At 39.1% G+C, this 19,847-nt stretch overlaps 2 protein-coding genes across 4 annotated transcripts in view; one reads left to right on the forward strand and one right to left on the reverse strand.

Moving 5' to 3' along the window:
• LOC136858123 (protein arginine methyltransferase NDUFAF7 homolog, mitochondrial) overlaps positions 1-3,295 on the forward strand; it is a 213,448-nt gene extending 210,153 nt beyond the window's left edge. The window contains exon 8 of the mRNA XM_068225424.1: positions 2,951-3,295. Coding sequence (XP_068081525.1) covers positions 2,951-2,959 — 9 coding nt within the window. The 3' untranslated portion in view covers positions 2,960-3,295. The remainder of the gene's footprint in view (positions 1-2,950) is intronic.
• GCC88 (GRIP and coiled-coil domain containing 88 kDa) overlaps positions 1-19,847 on the reverse strand; it is a 119,050-nt gene that overhangs the window by 67,943 nt on the left and 31,260 nt on the right. For 2 of the 3 annotated variants that reach the window (XM_067137431.2, XM_067137433.2), the window contains 4 exons: positions 18,687-18,827; positions 17,443-17,576; positions 7,074-7,347; positions 269-433 (listed from right to left, as the gene is read on the reverse strand). In XM_067137431.2, the coding sequence (XP_066993532.2) occupies positions 269-433; positions 7,074-7,347; positions 17,443-17,576; positions 18,687-18,827 (714 nt within the window). The remainder of the gene's footprint in view (positions 1-268; positions 434-7,073; positions 7,348-17,442; positions 17,577-18,686; positions 18,828-19,847) is intronic. The other variant, XM_067137432.2, reaches the window with a different exon arrangement.

Below are 19,847 nucleotides of genomic sequence, written 5' to 3' on the forward strand. Positions count from 1 at the left end.
ACAATTTCTCATGATATTCTTTCATGATTAAAGGATTAACTGACTCAAACAATATGTTTGTTTTTTCTGTTGGTTCATTTAAATTGTTTTGGCTTCAACTGTTGATCGAAAAAAAGAAAAAAATCATAAATTACAATGTGTGGTATGTTCACTTTATACCTGTTTTTGATGAAAGTACTATTTTATAACAACATAGTTCACAGCATCATTTTCAAGATTCAATTACAATCATGATCAAAAGATCAACACGTTACGTATTCCATATTACCTTCAACTTCATAATAGCCCTTTGATCCTGCTGCCGCAACCTATCATAAGTCCCAACTGTTTCAGAAAGCTCTGCCAATCTAGCCTCCAGATTAGCCACCCGTTCCTCATGAACGGCTGCCAATTTCCTTGCTCGCTCTTCTGCATCCGCCGCACGCTTCTGTTCCTGCAGGGCACAGTACAAGCATTAAATGGAGCATGATATCACAATAAATTGTCTTAAATATAAACAGGAGGAGATAGTGAACAAGATTAATTACTCTTCCACTGAGCATATGCATGACATTAGTAAAATAAGTGAACTACAAATAATATGAGAGCGTAGGTGAAAATCCACCAACTATAGGTGGATAACATCTTTTTCTGAGTTGTTACAGTCTGATTATAATTTTTAGTCAGCTTCCTTAGTTGTTCCACTCTGTGACCAAGGTTAGCATGCATTTTTATTATAATTTTTATCTTTTTGTGTTATCACAGCACTACCATTACAATAATTGCTTTGATTTTAATTCATACTTTACTCAAGTACAATTATACAGTTTTACAAGATGGAGAGAGCACAGAAGTTGCTAAACATGAGAAATAATGACATTTAATGGACCACCAGGAAAGGCAGTTAGCTGATGAAGAAATGGATAAAGAAATTACAATGAATGAAATTGAAATGGCAGTAAGAAAGGTGAAGACGAGAAAAACTGCTGGATTAGATGAAATTTCAGTGGAGATGCTATTTTTTTTTTTTTGCTAGGGGGTTTTACGTCGCACTGACACAGATAGGTCTTATGGCGACGATGGGATAGGAAAGGCCTAGAAGTTGGAAGGAAGCGGCCGTGGCCTTAATTAAGGTACAGCCCCAGCATTTGCCTGGTGTGAAAATGGGAAACCATGGAAAACCATTTTCAGGGCTGCCGATAGTGGGATTCGAACCTACTATCTCCCGGATGCAAGCTCACAGCCGCGCGCCTCTATGCGCACGGCCAACTCGCCCGGTACAGTGGAGATGATAAAGGCAGCTGGAGCTGTAGGCCTGCAGTGGACATGTCAAGTTCACAGGATAGTCTGGGAGAATAAGGAGGTCCCTGAGGATTGGCAAAAAGGAATAATCATCCCAATTTTCAAGAAAGGCGATAAGAAAGTATTGAAGAACTACAGGGAAATTACTCTGATAGCCCATGTTGCTAAGGTAATGGAGAGGATACTGGAAATTAGGATAAGGTTGAGGGTTGAAAATCAGATACAGGGAAATCAGTTTGGTTTCAGAAGTGGAAGGTCAACAACAGAGCCCATTTTCATTCTGAAACAACTAATGGAAAAGCAATGGGAGTATAGGAATGGTATGGTGATGACATTCATTGACACTGAAAGCTCTAAAGTTTGGGACAGTCTGGTTCAAAAAAGAATTGGACATGGATTAATAAAAATGATCATGGCAATGTACAAGGAATGATATAGTTTTGTGCAAACACAAGTTGACAGAACAAGTTGGTTCAAAATCACTAGTGGGCTGAAAGAGGGAAGTGTTCTATCACCAATCCTGTTTACAATAGTAATGAATGACATCATGAAAACAGCAAAAGCAGCATATGGAGTAAGAGAAATGAACATGATGTTACTTGCAGATCATATTGTGATTCAGGGAGAAGACGACATGAAGGTTCAAGAACAGTTGGATGTGATGAATGGGAAGATCGAAGAATGTGGATTGAAAAGAAAAAAGTAAAACTCTTGTTATGACTAGATGGGAGAAGGAAGAGAAAGGTCAGATTAGACCTGCAGACAAGCCCCTGGAAGTAGTGGAGATGTTCAAATACCTGGGGAGTGAATTAATGGAGAATGCTCGACTGAATGCTGAAATTACTAAGAGGATTCAAGATGAAAGCTGTTTCTATCATAGTGTAAGAAACATGTTATAGGACAAAGATGTTACAATGGAAGCAAAGAAAACTATGTATAAGATGTATTACGTACCCATACCAACTTACGGAGCAAAAAACTGGACAATGACAAAGAAGGATGAGAGTTGAATACAGGCAGCCGAAATGTTATTGAGGAGTATGATACAGAAGAGTAGAAGAGACAAAATAAGGAATGAGAAAATATGCGAAGAAATTGGAGTGGAAAAAATGAATGATAGAATAGAGAAGAGCCAATTATGATGGTTTGGGCACATAAAGTGAATGAGCGATGAAAGAATGCCAGAAAAGGTGATGGAAATGCAAATGCAAGAAAGGAGAGGCCGCAGAAGACCACGATCGAGATGGAAGGACACAATCCATTACAGTATTAGAGAAAGAAACCTGGACTGGGGCACAGTGTTGGACGAGTGGTGGAAAGACCAAAGAAAGTGGAGAGGAACCATATTTGTCCCTACTCGGCTACAGCTGGAAAATGGGAAATGATGATTATAAGAAAATATAATATGATAATTGTATTTTCTGCAAGTACTTAACAAGATATATAAATTAATAATTCCTATCTATCTATGACTTGATTTGACACTTATTTCTTCCTTTTCAGTTCTTAAATTAATAAATAACAAGTTAGAAAAAAAATGAATAACACAGCCTGCTTTTCTTATTTTGTTGCAAAGTTTTTATGAAACTCTCAATGAACACTTGGAATTAGTGTGTGTACTCATCACACAATGAAATTACACCAACTTTACTTTTTCTGTCAATTTCAGGAGGTTTAGCATAAACTTTCTATGGTGGTTTGCATTCTCTGCTGGAAATTCTTGAGATCATACAGTGGAATCTGCAATCTACAGTGAACCACAGTTAGAAGAGGAGCAGTATGGCTTCAGAGGTGACAGGCCAACTAGAGATCTTATCTTCAGTGCCAGAATGCCAATGACTAGGGGACGGATGTTGATGATGTAAAAAAATCATCACTGAAAATTATAAATAAAATGCCCTTATATTTATAGAAAAATGCTTTAAAATGAATTTAAAAAAAAGTACTTTTTAAAATATTTGTCCCAACTGAATTCTGGTGATCGTGAAACAATGGTTTTACAAGAAATATATCCTTGTTCTATTCAAAGCACAGCTCTTGGTTTTACAGAAATAACTGTCTTATAATTTACTGCACAATTTGCAAAATAAAACATATACACCTAACGTAAACAGGTCTTTTCCAAGTCCAGTCACTAGATGATTTAAAAATACACTTCGTGGTGATTTTCACCCTTGGTATTTTTCTTGCATAGAAATACAGTACACACTTGGGAGGATAATTCTGCAATAAAGCAGGAAGTTAACTGTTGTTTCCAAACTCTTCCTCTTTCCATCTTTCTCTTGGCCTTAACGCTGTAGGGGTGGGTGCAAAGGCTGATGCATTCCTTGTGCTTGAGACACGTTAAAATACTTTATACTAATTATGAGAGTACTGTATCATGTTCCTGCGCATACCTCTGAAACACAAGACTCGCAGATATAAATACTTTTCTTACCCTTTCTTAGCCACCAACAACTGCTGATCAGTTTGCTTGGCCATGAAATATATTTACCAACTTCATCCATATTTTACAACAAAAAAATATATATCAGCCTGACAAAAAAAATACATGCATGAAAAACAACCTTTTGAAATGATTAAAAATTTCTTCAGAATGCTATATATATATTGGAGAGGAGCACTCATAATTTACCAACTGGGAGTGGAGTCTCCTGTTTATCACAGTCATAGATGATATAATGAAGAGCATTAAGGAAAAGTTGTTTGAACTCAACATAGTTGTTTTTGCTGAAGATGTCATGATTTGGGAGAAATGGACGATGAGGTACAGTCATGACTCAACATATGGACATAAGGCAAAAACTGGAGGTGGGATAAAAACCAACAAGATTTTAGATGGGTATGTGGATAAAATGGACTACATAAGTAACAAAATAATAAATATAGAGTTAAGGATGTAGAATGGAGTAAAAGAATTCATCCAAGTGTGTGAATCCCAGACTGATGCAAGGAAGAAGAAAGGGACAAATTTGTGGAGACACTGGAGAGAGAAATAATGGAAGTGACTGTCATGGGTGAGTTCAATGCAATGATAGGATGTGACAAAAAAGGAATGGAAGAAGTAATTGGACGTTTTGGATAAGGAAAGAAGAAAAGAGGAAGAGAAGTTGGTGGGTTTTTTGTGTGAGAAGTGGGTTAGGTGTGGGTAATGTGTGAATCAGGAAGAAAAATAGTAGAAAGATTACAAGATACAGGTGGGGAAACAGAAGGACAACAAAGACAGTAATTGATTACTTCTTGGTGGAAAGAGCAAATTGTAGGCAGTTTTTAAATACAGAAGTAGCCTCTGATGGAGACCATAGTCTAGTGGTAACAAAAATGAAAATAGGAAAAGTAGCAAAAATGAAAGGGGGAATAGGAGAGAAGAAAATGAATGTATGGAGACAAAAAGATTTGGAAGTAAAAGAAAAGTTCCAATATAACTTACCCAGAGATGAGGTTGAGTGTGTAGAAGTGGTATGGGACTTCTTCAAGAAGGCATTTGTAAGCTGAGCAGAGAGTGCTTGTGGAAGAAAAGCTGAAAGAGTGAAAGACAAAGAGATCCTATGGTGGAATGAGAAGGTAAAGGAAGCAGTGAAAAATAATAGAAAGCATGGCAAGTAAGAAATAGGAATAAAACAGAAGAAAGTAGAAGAAGGTATCAGGAAATGAAAGAGAAAAAAAAGGTGCATGGAAGTAGGAAGGGGAAAAAGAGAAGAAAAGCTGGGAAGAATTTACAAGAGAGCTGAAAGAGTATGTGCACAACAGTAACAGGATACTATATAGGGTTATAAGAAGGAAGAGAAAAGAAAGAGTCTACACAAAGCAGGTGAAAGGGGAATAAAAAGAGAAAGAATAACGCAACTTGTAAAAATAAGGAAAAGATGGAAGGATTATTACAGTGATGAACTTCTGAATGTGAGAAGGGCTGTAGATGAGATGATATAGAGTGAGATGAGATAGAATCAGAGTGTGGAATTACAATGGAAGAGGTGGATACTGCAGTCAAACGAATGAATGTGGAGAAAAACAGTAGGAAAGGATGAAGTGTGTGCGGAAATGAAAAAAAGCAGCGGGACCTCTAGGTCTACAATGGTTGTATGGGCTATGTATCTATTTGGAAAGAAAAATCAGCACCATATGACTGGAGTACAGGAATAATACCTATATTTAAAAAGGTAGACAGGAAAATGTGCAATAATTATCAAGGAATCACACTCATATCTCAGGTAGTAAAAATATTTGAAAGGGTACTGGAACAGAATGAGAAGTAAGCAGAAAGGATAATTACAAGAACAATATGACTTTTGAAGTGGGAGATCAATACTAGACCCCATCTTCAGTATGAAGCAGTTAATGGAAAAACATTGGGAATACGGAAGAGAAACTGTGATGACGTTCCTTGATTTAGAAAAGGCTTATGACAGTGCCTCCAAAGCAAATGTATGGAAAGTAATGCAATGGAAAGGATTTGGAAAACAAATGATAGAATATGTTCAAGCATGAACAAAAATTGTCGCAAAAGTGTCCAGACACATGTCGGGAGGACAGAGTGGCTTTGGAATGAAACTTGACTATGACAAGGAAGTGTACGGGTCACCACTGTTATTCGTAAATAGTTATGGACAAAATTGTTAGAGAGCCAAAGGAAAATTATGGGGACATGTAGTTGAAGGTAATGCTGTTTGCACATGATATTTTAGTGTTGAGAGCAAACAGTGAGGAAGTACAAGGGCAATTAGACATGCACCGGGCGAGTTGGCCGTGTGGTTAGGGCCACGCGGCTGGGTTTGAACCCCACTGTCGGCAGCCCTGAAGATGGTTTTCTGTGGTTTCCCATTTTCACACCAGGCAAATGCTGGGGCTGTACCTTAAGACCACAGCTGCTTCCTTCCCATTCCTAGGCTTTACCTGTCCCATCGTCGCCGTAAGACCTATCTGCATTGGTGCGACGTAAAGCAAATAGCTAAACAAACTAGACTTGTTGAGCGAGTTTATTGAAAATTACAGAATGAAAAACAGCATGGAAAAGAGTAAGACAATGGTGTTGACTAGAGGAGAAAGCAAAGAGAAAGGAATTATAAAAGTCAGGGAACTAAACCTTGAAATTGTGGAGAGCTTCAAGTACTTCAGTAGTGAACTGATACAGGATACAGTGCTGGACATGGAGATCAAGAGATTCAACAGGGAAATGCATTCTACCCGAGTGTGAAAAACCTGGTGTGGAGGAAGGAAGTACCAATGAAGTGTAATGGGGTGATGTATAAGATGTCCTACTGCCCAAGACTGACACATGCAGTGGGGACATGGTCACTGACAAAAAGATAGGAGAATAAACTCCAGGCCAGTGATGACATTTTTAACAAGTATGACAGGAAAGACAAAGGACAAAGTATGACATGAGGATGTCAGGAAGAAAATCAGAGTGGAAAATCTTTATGACAATGGAGAAAAATAATGAACTTAAGTAGTTTGGACAAGTTAAGAGATTGGAAGAAGGAAGGATATTGAAGCAGACAATGGAGGGCAAAAGGGAGACTCAAACTAAGGTGGTTGAAAACAATCAAGAATAGTGTAATTAGGAGAAACCTGGACTGGAACACATTTAACGAGGAACAACAGTGGCTGGATAAAGGAAGATGGAAAAGTGCCATAAGCATCACAACCTGGAAGGAGCTGGATAAGGGAAATTGATGATGATGATGATGATGATGAAGATAATGATGATAATGTATAGGATAATTTGCCTGGCAGCATAAAGGAAATCGAGGAAGAGGATACAAGCTGACGATCTGATGATGAAAACTCACCTGTGAAATTGCAGCACTGTGTTGGCGCCGGAGCCCAGCTATCTCGTCCTGGAGTTCCAGCAATAGAGGTGGAGTTTCTTTGGCCTTAAGTTCATTCTCTGTTCTTTTCAATTTACGCCTTGCTGCTTCCAGTTCATTACGAATATCTCGCAGTCGTTTATCATTCTGACCAGACTGTAGTTCCGTCTGTGATAGTTTGGACTTCAATTCCTCCATCTGTGACTCTGCCAGTTCTTTCTGTCGACGTTCTTCAGACAATAACTTTTGAAGTTCTCTTTAAAAAAGAAAACTTAGAAGCAAGGGAGGGAAGGTTTGGATGGAATAAGTGGTCAAATACAGCATGCTGGCATATTTATTTACAAACATGTAATGTGCAATGTTGCGGGAGAAAGTATGATTGCTGGTGGAGGATGAATGAACTGAAAAGCTACTGATGTTTCAGACTACAAAGTGCCTTCGACAAGTGGTGGTAAATGTTGCCTCAAAAGTGATTATTAACAATACAAAGAAGTGTAGAAGTGTCAAGGACCAGATTTTCACAATGCGTCAATACTTGGGAAATGTTATGAGAGTAACAAACAGCTATGCTTCTTTTTTTAATTTTATTTTTTACAAGTTGCTTTATGTAGCACTGACACAGATAGGTCTTATGGCAATGATGGGATAGGAAAGGGCTAGGAGCAGGAAGGAAACAGCTGTGGCCTTAGCTAGGTATAGCCCCAGCATTTGTCTGGTGTGAAAACGGGAAACCATGGAAAACCATCTTCAGGGCTGTCGACAGTGGAACTCAAACTCTATCTCCTAAAAGCTCACAGCTGCTTCTGTTCTGGAAGTTTAGGGAAAATATAAGGCAGAGTATGAAAAAAATTACACCAGTAGCATCACAAGTTCAATATTACAGATAACTAACCGTACTTGTGAGGCTTGTCTGGAAACTAATGAAACAAAGGGTGATATGAATTGTTACTTTGACAAAGCTTTCACTACTAATGAATTTCCATTACTACTTTCCAAACTGCTGCTGCCATTATCCAAACACTTGTTAAGTCAGGATACCAGCTTCTGTATCCCATTGATAGAAGTTTGTTGCCTGCCTCTTGAACCACATGAAGACTTCTTTGTCTCACCATCATCTTCTTCTATAGTCTTCTATTATCAAACACCAAAAAAGTCATTAAGAGATCACAGATTGCTCCAGTGTTTCTCAAGAACATCAGTATTGGTTCCAGATAATTAATGGCACCACTTTGTCACAGTTTGATGATTCATAATGTTCCCATAAACATCAAACTGTTTGTTAGAGTCTACTGGGTGCTCACCTTTCACAATGAGAATTTGTACGAAGGAGGGCACCGCATATTGGCACGAGTTTTGGAAAGTGCAGCCATTTCCAATACTGAGTTACTCAAACAAGACTCAGTGTAGTTCTGTTGAAAGAACAGGAGGGCAAAGTGAAATGATGAAGGCTAAAGCCAGTGTAGTCATAGCAGGTGTTAAATATTTACCCTACAGCCTATACAGAAAATATCCATATTTTCCAAACAAGCTTCATATATTATCCAGATGAAATAATGCACATATAGGACTGCTATGGATAGCGGTTGCCCAACCTGCAAGACCAGGATAGATCTGATATGTCACTAGTATTAATAGTGCAAAATTTATGAGAACTGAACTACATACAACAACAACAGCAACAACAACAACGGTGCCAAAATGTAGGTGTGCTGAGTTGACATATCAAATCCCACCCTGCAGCTGGTATACCAGTTTTGACCTTTTATTCTTGCTAAAGGTCGTACCATAGCAGTTAACTATAATCAGCATTCCTAGTAGCAAAATTACAAACTCTATGTAGATGGATTAAAGTACCAAAAGAATTTAACTGAACACCTAATACTTTCAGTAGGATTTGTTTATATTCCAGTGACATAATGTGATACTGATAATTCCATTTCCAAAAGGGCATCTTTCAGTTAGGCCCAACCTTAACGTCAGCTGAGAAATTCAGTAATGGAATGAACCAACATTGTGAATGCATCAGAATTGCAATAAATCCTACGAGTCCATCTTACCACACAAACCATGCTTTCTAGTGCTGAATGGGTTGTTCAAATTGACATACTGTATAGTTAAAAAAAAAAAAATGACTGCATGGTTTTGTAGGTTCCTTGCATTTAATATTTCATCAGATTTAATTTTAATTACTATCAAAACATAATTCACCTGCTTTGTGGATAAAAACTGTCTGGATACCCACAACAAGTATTATATCTATATGTTCAATTGTTTCTAAGAAAAGTGTTCCTGTGAGAAACTTGCACAATACCATGTGCTCTTTCCCTTTTATGAGTGATTCTATATTTAACACAAGACTTAGACCAGTATTTCTCAAACTTTTTAGCCTCATGACCTCCAAAATGTAAAATATACAATAAAATTAATAATTTGTAACCCTAATACGGCCTCAGCTACCATGTAGGTAAGGGTTATTCTGCCGAAGGAAGGTCCGAACCTCCGCAGAGGTGTTCCTGAGCCGGAGTTTACATGCGGTAGGGTGGCCAGTTCCTTTCCGCTCCTCCAGTCCCTTACCCCCCCCCCCCCAACAGCGCGTGACAACCCATCCAACTCCTGACCACGCCCAATGTTGCTTATCTACGGAGATCTCACGGGATCCGGTGTTTCAACACGGCTACGGCCGTTGGCAGCTCCCATGTGCAGACAATTAAATATGATCCTTATGCATCAATTTTGACGTTCCATTTTACTCTATTAGATAGCAGAGTTCATCAGATTTCTTTGGGTGATCTATAGGTGAGTTTTAATTAATTTTGTCAGATAAACACTGAATGTGATACCAGAGATCTTTTACATACTGACATCATATGACCAGGAGCGTTGGATAGTCCATCAAAAATCCAACTAACTATGCTGGGTATAAACATGTGGTCTAGACAACTAGTGACACACACTACCAATAATTCACAAAGAGAGCTAGTTTAAGTCTTTCAGGTTCTGATCACAAGTACCACTAACTGTACTCAACTAAAACATTTCGTAACATCTGTCTTCCCAGAGGAGTATGCAAGGGACTGAGCTGACGCATTCTTGTTTCTAACAATCAGAAAAATGTATATTTCTTAGAGAATTGCTTTACTCCCTGCATTTGCTTTAGATTCTTGTAGTCTAAAATAATAGGTTTAATGTTTTATTTTTATTTTCTTACACTGTGGGTCAATGGTAAAGTGTGTGAAGACTGCCATTAGTGTGCAAACTCTGTATTGATTTGTAAGACTGTGAAATGTGTGGCCTCTATTAAGTACATTGTAGTAGAGTGAACTGCCCTAGTGATAGTTTCAGAAGTGACCGTACTGTAACTTACTGTTTTAGCTTGTGTTAGACTGAATAACTTGTGTGACTGGAGAGAGAATTTCATTTAATATAGCATCTTCATATAATAATATACAGGTATATGAACACTAACTAAATTTTTATAATATTAAAATGTTAAATTAAACATTCAACTTAAAAATGAATTAAAATAGAGATACCAAATCCAGTAAAATTAAAACATACATTATATAATAAGTAAGAAAATAAAACATTAAGCCTATTATTTTAGACTACAGGAATCCAAAGCAAAAGCAGTGAGTAAAACAATTCTCTAAGGAACATACATCTTTCTGATTGTTAGAAAAAAGAATGCATCATCTCAGCCCCTTGCATACTCCTCCAGGAAGATTGATGTTAAGGACTGTTTTAGTTGAGTACAATTAGTGACATATGTAAAATGGTGAAGATTAAAGGCGTTAAAGATACGTGATGCTGTGCAAACAAAGGATTTGTTAAATTTAGTGGTACAAGGGAGGGGAATTTAAAGGGTAGTTTTCATAATTGGAATTGTATAGCAGTTAGTGTTAGCTAATAAATCTCAGAGTAAATGCTGCCAGTGATGCATTTATTTACCTGCTACTTGCGCTCATGTTACAACTGGTGTCAGAATTGGGATAGACTGGCAACGTACATCATAGTTTATAGACTTTTCTATGAGTAAGAAAATTATGGCAAAAGTATTCAGGCACTTCTCAATAAGGTCTGTAAACTTAACAGTGGACTTTAAAATGAATTTCAAAGTGAACCCAAATCTAACCAAGCGGAGCTTAAGGAACATGAAACAGAACTTACATCCAGTCAGGACCAATTTTAAACTCACATCTAATCAGGACCAACTAATTAAAGAACTCAAAAACAAATTTAAGTGCAAATTAAAATCAGAATTATGTGAAGTAAAAGATGGACAGTTTAAGTTCATTCTAGAGATGAGGGACCCATGCAGGGAGACAGTGAGCTTGTGAAACCTGCATCGACGACCACCAAACAAGGACTTTACCTAGCTAGGACGCTCATCCCGGCATGAATCTGTGTGCACGTACAAATACTGAATTGTAGGTCATGGGATCAGAGAATACCTAATGGGACTGAGCTTGGAAGATATGAGTCAATCAAGTGTGTCGTGCCAATGGATGACAAGGATGCACAGGTCCCAGAAGCAGCTGCGTTTCAGACAAGCTCTGGAAGATTTTATCCAACGCCTGGAAGCACTGGAGGTATGAGCTAAGGAAACTGATCCATGAGTTCTGGAACATCTTCACTGCTACAGGAGACAACTACTGAAGGATGGACAGGGTGGACCGTCTCATCAACACCAGCGACCCCAACCTAATCTGGCAACCATGCCACAGGGTACCCCAGGCTAGAAGGCAGAAATCGACCAGATGCTGGTCGACATGAAGCAATGGGGAGTCATTGAGGAGTCAGATAAACCGTGGTCCCAGTGGTCCTGAATAATAATAATAATAATAATAATAATAATAATAATAATAATAATAATAATAATAATAATAATAATAATAATAATAATAATAATAATAATGAGCTGCATTTGTGTATTGATTACCGCAAGCTGAAAGACGTTCTGAAGAAAGACGACTCTACATTACCTCAGACAACACGCTGCACACGCTGCCCAGTGGTTTTTGACCTGTGACCTTAAGATTGGAAACTGGCAAGCGGTGCTCCATCTGGAGGACAAGGAGAAGATTGCATTTTCTACCCGCCAAGGGTGGTACCAGTTCACTGTGGTGCCCTTCTGCCTTTGCAACATGGCAGCAACCTTTGAGCGACTAATGGTGTCTGTACTGAGAGGGCTAACTCACGATGCCTGTCTTACGTATCTGGATGTAGTGGGGTGCACACTAAAGGAACACATCGGAAACCTCCAGCGAGTGTTACAGAGACTTCAAGGGGCTCACTTCAAGCTGAATCTGGATAGTGCCAGCTGTTCCAGAAAGAGGTGCACTTCTGGGCCATATCATATCGTCAGAAGGAGTAGCCACGAATCCCAAAAAGTTAGAAACCATCAGGGACTGACGAGTGCCTAAAGATAAGCAGGAACTCTGGAGCTTCCTTGGCCTTTTCACCTTTATAGGGGGCTATGCTGACATCTCTAAAACACTTATGCAGAAGAAGGCATTTCCAATGGTCGTCAAAAGCACAGGCTGCCTTCCATACCTTGAAGGAGTCACTATGTAGGGAGAAGTTCATCGTAAACACTGACCAACACCAGTGAAGTGAGAATTTGAGGAGTGCTGTCGCAGGTGCAGGATGGCCAGGAGAAGGTGATCGATCACCTACTGAAGTAAAATGCTGTCTAAAGCCAAGTGGAATTACTGTGTGACAAGTCGGTAACTACTGGTCATTGTGAAGACGTGGAGGACTTCCATAAATACCTATATGGGCAGCCATTCCATCTGTGCACTGATGACTTTGCCGTGACCTGACTTCTGAGCTTCCATAACCTGGAGGGGCAGATGGCTTGTTGGATACAATATCTCCAAGAGTGCAACTTCAGTGATGAACAATGACAAGGAAGGATACACTGCAACGCTGATGCTCTGTCCAGAAGGTCATGCCCTGAGAACTGTGTGCACTACCAGAAGATGGAGAGGCAAGAGGGTGCCGTGGACGTCCGGGCCATGATGGCCATTGCTGCTGAGGGCTGGGATCGAGCCACCTTGAAGGGGGAGCAGCTGTAGGATGACATTGGGCAGATTCTGCAGGACACTGAGTTGGGACAGTGCCTGGAATAGAAGAACATTGCAGAACGTAGTCCAAATTACAAAGCATAATGAGCCTAGTGGACATCTCTGAAGGTCAACAAAGCGGTGCTAATCCACATGTGGAACTCTACTGAAGGCAAGAAGCAGATTGCCTAGCTGATAATCTCCAGGAGTATGAGGAAAGAAGTGGTGACCAAGTTAAACACGGGTTCCACTGCCGGCACCCTGGAGATGAACAATACTTCAGACCGTGTCCGACAGCAATACTACTGGGTACACCTGGGAATGACGACGAGAGGATATGCTAGATGTGTGACACCTGTGCTGTGAGCCGAGGCCCGTGTATGAGGAGTAGGGACCAGATGGTGTAGTACAATGTCGCAGCACATTTCGAGAGGATCACCATAGATATTTACGGACCTTTCCTTGGATCTGACACTGCGAATCTTTACCCACTCCAGGCCATGGATTACTACACCAAATGACCAGAGATTTATGCTATCCCAAACCAACAGCTATAAACAGGAGCGGATGTCTTGGTAAAGTACTACTACTGTTGTTTTGGTGTACCACGGAAACTGCACAGCGACCAGGGCAGAAACTTTGAGTCTAGGCTGATGTAAGAGGTTCTACAATGTCTGGGAGTTTCCAAGACCTGAATGACACCTTTCCACCCTCAGCAGGGCGACAAGGTAGAGAGTTTCGTGAAGAGCATTGAGGAGCACCTCAGCAAGGTGGTTTCAGCATACCAGAGTGACTGGGATGAGAGGGCTCCTTCTTCTTGATGGCTGGTTGAACATTCAACCATGAGACAACTGGCATGACACCTGTCAACATGGTCTTCGGGAGGGAGCTACACTGGCCATGTGACCTGATGGTATGTTCAGCACTGAATTAGGAGCAGACAGCAACTGACTACATGTGGTAGTTGGTGGACTGGCCAATGACATCCATGATTATGCCCGACAACATCTGAGGGTAGCCAGTGACATGATGAAAGCCCACTATGATATGCTAGTTTCCAGGTTTCCAGGAAGGTGACGAAGTTTGGCTGTAGCTGTACCAACCTGTGCGGACAAAAGGGAAGTCATTGAAGCTTCAGTCGCCATGGGAGGGCCCATACCCTGTCATCACCAGGATCAATGTCGTTTACAAGATTAGGCAGCTTCCCAGATGGAAGATGATGATTGTCCATCTGGATCGCCTGGTGCCATATTGTGGAGCAGTTCGGCGCGAGCGCCCTTTAAGAAGGGGCAGCATGACACTGTCCGCCATTTTAAAGTGCAGCCTTGGGAGGAGCAAGTAAATGTAGCTCCCACCTACGGGTGACATCACTGAGTTACGGCCCCGCCTGCTCATTACAGCAAGCAACCAGTCAGACACAAGTCAAGCAGGCATTGGTCAGTCCTTTACCACCATTCTAGCGTCCTTACGTGATCTCAGTGCAGACGTCCCTGACAGCATCAGAGGAACCGAGATCTTTCTGATTCAAGTGATTTCCAGGGCTTTCTACTCATGCAAAGTATCTGGAAGGGCTGGCCTTCCAATATATGGCAGGCCAAATGAGCTTAAGACAATTTAGTGTAAGCTCAGTCAGAGAATATAAAACAAAGCGGTTGGGAGCGAGAAGTGCTGTAGTCACGGTTTTAGTGGAGTGCAGCTGAGGAGAGTGCTGTGGAGAGAGAGAGAGAGAGAGAGAGAGAGAGAGACAGAGACAGAGACAGAGAGACAGAGAGTGTGTACTGCTGCGAATGCTAGATCAGCATGGTACGGTGTTGATCACAGCACTGCGTGTAGGCTGATGGAACAGTGAACCTATGCGATGTGGCACAGTGTGTATGAAAACTGGTGTTAGTGTGCAAACTCTGTACCACATACAGATTTGTGAAAGACTGTGTGCGCGTGCATAATCTACAAAGTGTGCAGCCGCTATTGTAGTACAGAGAGTACAGTGTACAGTGAACTGCACTAGGGTCTGAGTGACAGTTGCAGAAGTGACTATAGGTAATTGTTTTAGCTTGTAAGTGTTATTAAGTGTTAGTCTGAATAAATTGTGTGACTGAATATTGAGAACAGGGAGAGAGAGAGCAATAGGAATGTAGTGAAACATTACTGACAGATGTCTCACGAGCAGTAGACTGTATGCACTTGTCAATCATCATTTGTTCCTCTAAGTTTTTTAATGGAAGTGGCAAGTTAATTGATGAAGTTACAGTTTTACTATATCGTAACAACAGCATAGAAAACAAGAAAACCGTGATGCCTGACTATTACAGTATTCCAATGTGCCAAAATCAAGGTCAATCCTATTCATACCATAATTTTCCTAAGCAGTAGCCCTTCCATAGTAAGTGGTTGCTTACGCTTAGTCATAATATCAAGGTCTGCTCGAAACATATTGTAGTTGAAGACTTTGTCATTAAAGAAATGGGTAAATAAGCTAATTAGTTGTAATTAAGAAATAATTGTATAATAAGTTAGTGATATTCTGAGTAGTTAATATGATCTACTTCAATAATTTTAGGTGAAAGACAAAGACTTATGGAGAACACTGTACTCCTAGATCAAGAAGAATTAGAAGTAGGGAAGCAGCCATAACACTTCATGCGGGGGTGTACCCAAAATTACAGAGTCACCTATAATTTGACACTGGAACACCAATTTCAGACTTTCTGAATACAAAATAATTAGTCAATTTCAAATTTGAAATATTTATATCTGTCTTATGACTTGAAACTCGTGCGCTGAAGGAAAATACAATTCAGTCATACTGGATGTAGCCATTGGTACGGCACTCGTATCAATACCGTGCTTGATATACACCTCAAAACTAATATATATGGCAATTTTTCAAAAGGCTACTTGCACTTACAGAATTCAATCTTAATAAAAACATTAAAAGAAAAGGTTGCTACATTTAGTCATTATCTTTCAATCAACTCTTGCTTCTTTCCAGATATATTTCTGGCCCTTTACTTCATTTCCACTCTCAAATCCGCAATTATCATTGCGCCTATATTTTCCCATTTCTTTCAAAACATAAGCAGAATATGGTAGTTCCATTCTCATGCAATTAAAATAACAGTTTTGTTTCTATTACCATAAATTTAGAAATTCTCCGTGCAAGTCTCATGTAAACAATCGAGAAATGGAAAGTGTGTACCGTCTGTTTCCACCATGCTGCCTTGCGGACACGTTTTTTGTGATACATCCCTATTAGGGTGAGCTAATAAATCTCAGAGTAAATGCTACCAGTTGTGTATTTATTTACCTTCTACCTGCCCTCATGTTACAACAAGAAGTAGAAGAAGATTCATATAGCCTTGGCTACTGAATGGCAAACGTTTAGATATGTCATTTGGGCTGCCTGTGTTTCAATGTCAATGTTCCAAAGACAGAACATGCTGATATTTTAAATTAAAATTTTCAGATAAATGCCAAATGTGTCACCAGAGATCTTTTGGAAGGCGACATTATACAGCATGCAGTGCCATTTGGACCTTTTTTCACCCTTCAAAAATCAATTATCCTGGGTTTAAACACATGTATGATCTCGGGATCTGGAAATAAAAGGGAGCTATTTCAGTGGTTATTCATCTACTAGTGCAACAGGAAAAAACTGTTAATAGAATGTGTTGTGATATCCCAGAGAAAAAGTGAGGAGGAAAGGCTTGAACTCTGGAGAAACAACTATGATACGAACCTTATGATAAACTGCTGGCGCATGAATTATGGGTTTGCAACTTTTGCACCAAAAAAAAAAACACAACAAGATGATCACAGTTTCTCAAACTCCGTACTATATCAGTCTGGTCCCTGCAGACTTCCTTTTATTTCTAAAGTTGAAATCTTTATTGAAAGACAAAGATTTGTAATATTGGAGGAGGTAAAACAAAATTCAATGAGGGAAATAAATGCAATCCCAAAAATTGCATTTTGAAACTGATTCAAAAAATGGAAACACCAATGGGAATTGAGTATCAACCAAAGAGAGAAAACTGAGGAAGACCTGACTGATTAAGTGCTAGGTAAACTCCAATTATTTAAAAGATACAGTTCTAGAACCTTGTGAACATGGAAGTATAAGAAAGTTGCCATCCTGATCTCAATGCATTTGCTTTAAGTTATCTTGACTGTGTCCTTATGAATTGATATTGTAGACCATTTTACTGCTATGTATTTTGGTCAGAAGATTTTCACTTAAATCATCTTTTATTCCATATTAGTGATTAAGAAAATATAAAACTTACCTGATCATTACGCCATGATCACTTTGTTCTTTGTCACGTTCATGTCTCTCAACAATTAATTTTGACTTCAAATTTTCTATTTCATTACTCAAAAGCTGATTTTTTTCTTGAAGTTCTTTGATAACCTTTTCTCTCTGTCAAATATAAAATTTTCATTATTTCAACAATTTTAACAACAATTACAGTATACATTCACCATAATCAAACCAGTTTATGCATTTCTAGAATGTTTCAATTTAGCAACATCAAAAATCACCACAGATTACTCAGTTTCTACACACTGTTGATCAATTCAGTTGCACACAACATCTACTAACCTTCAAACTATTAAAAAAAATAAAGAGGGGCACATGTACCTTTTAGTCGCATTCTACAGCAGGTAGGGATTTCCTGTGGATGTATTCAGCCCTCCCATCCACAGGGGGTACAACACATGGTACCAAACCCAAAATCCATTTCCACGCTTAAGACACCTGTTACGACAGGTAGGAGATACCGTGTATGTATTCTTTATATGCGCCCCCCACCCGCAGGGGGTCAAGGCAGATGAGATGAGATTGCTTCGACCTTTAGCAGTGGAATGATAACATCCATAAAATGTTATATGTACAAAATATAATTATCACCATAACTGACTACTACCGTGTATCTCAAATAGATGATACTTCAATGCCGTCTGTGGTTCTTAACTATAAACCAAATGAAAAAAGGAAGTCACGAAGACCCTTCAAATTATGAAGCGACCTGCTAGACATGGATGGAACAGGCCTAGAGGCCTAATCCCTGAAGTTTATGACGATTATGATGAAGAACCTAATCCAAAATTTTAACTACTACAATATTTTGTCCCAAAAATGTACACTAGGGTTTTGAAATCACAGGAATAGAACTAGCTTTTGGGGTGCTTAGGCCGTTGGATTGGCACGCCCTTCCAATACTCTGCTTAGCAGTGGTCCCGCCGTATTAGCAAATAGGGACTGCTAACCTGCTAAAGGAGAAGTGAATTCTCCGTTTTCACAAATATCTACTCCCATGGAGAAGTCTGCAAATGCACATGGCCTAACCACCAAAAAGCTGGTTCTATTCCCAAGATTTTAAGATCTGCAGCCACGAAAGCCATTTTTGGTACAGTAGGATTATTAGGTATACTAAGCTGCCATTCATTATCAGGCTGTAAAGGATTGTAACATTGTCACTTTACCCTCTCTCAATTAATTTTCAGAAAATCCACTTCTTATATTTACCTCCTCCTTTTCCTGACGAAGTTGTTTTTTGTCAGCTTGGAAGCTTGCTTCCATCCGAGATTTCTCTGCTGATAGTGTTGCAAGAGAATTCGTTAGAGTTGTCAGCTGTTGATGCAGTTGCTCCCGAGTCTCCTCTCCCTGCTGTAATTTGTAAATCATTAATTAGGAACACTAATATAACAAGAAATGAAGTTTAAAAAGGGGACAGGGAAATAATTATATCTAGAAGATAGGTGTGATGCAATGCATATCATTTAAATCATCAAGGATAATGAACTTCTGAAAGAGGCAGATGATGATTATAATAAAAATGACACAGAAAAGTAACTCTTTAGGAGGAAGAACTGGCAGCAGCTATAGCTTTTAATGAAACTTCAACTACAAAGCATTCAGTTAGGATTTGGACTAAGGAGGCTAAAACATACTTGTTGGGTGATATTGCAGTCACATTTATAGAGAATTGTGAAAAGTCTCCTTAAGATTTATTATTTTAGCATATGGCTACAGGACTAAAGAAGCAGAATAATAATTAGCAATATTCAACTGCCATCTTGACCTATGATAACTTGGCTATGAACATGGATGTTATAGTGGTTTTCAACTTAGAAATTTCTTATTTATATGCGCCTGACCTTGTTACTCATTTGGTATTTCATTATCAACATTTTTATTTGTTAATTAATGCATTTTCAGTGTAAGAGAGAAGCACTCAGTATAACTGTATCTTTTGCTGAATACAATCATCATCTTCCTGGCCTTTTCCCCCAATTTTATTGAGGTCAGTATTTGATGTGGAGTTGGCTGTTTCATGGCCAGATGCCCTTCCTGATGCCCAACCTACATGCAGGAATGTATTCCCTATTGCATGTTTCTGTGGTGGTCCATTGTGTGGTGTGTTGTATTAGATGAAGAGAGGTACCATTAAAATGAACACAACCAACCAGTCCCTTAAACAGAGGAATTAACCATGCCATACTCAGATAAAAGGCCTCGCTCAGCTGGACACCAAACCCAGGCCTCTCTGAACCAAAGACTAATAGGCTAATTATTCAGTCAGGGAGCCAGGCTTTATATAAATAAATAAATAAATAAATAAATAAATAAATAAATAAATAAATAAATAAATAAATAAATAAATAAATAAATAAATAAATAAATAAA

This window comes from Anabrus simplex, chromosome 1 (assembly GCF_040414725.1).
Source record: "Anabrus simplex isolate iqAnaSimp1 chromosome 1, ASM4041472v1, whole genome shotgun sequence".
In the NCBI taxonomy this organism is placed as follows: Eukaryota; Metazoa; Arthropoda; class Insecta; order Orthoptera; family Tettigoniidae; genus Anabrus; species Anabrus simplex.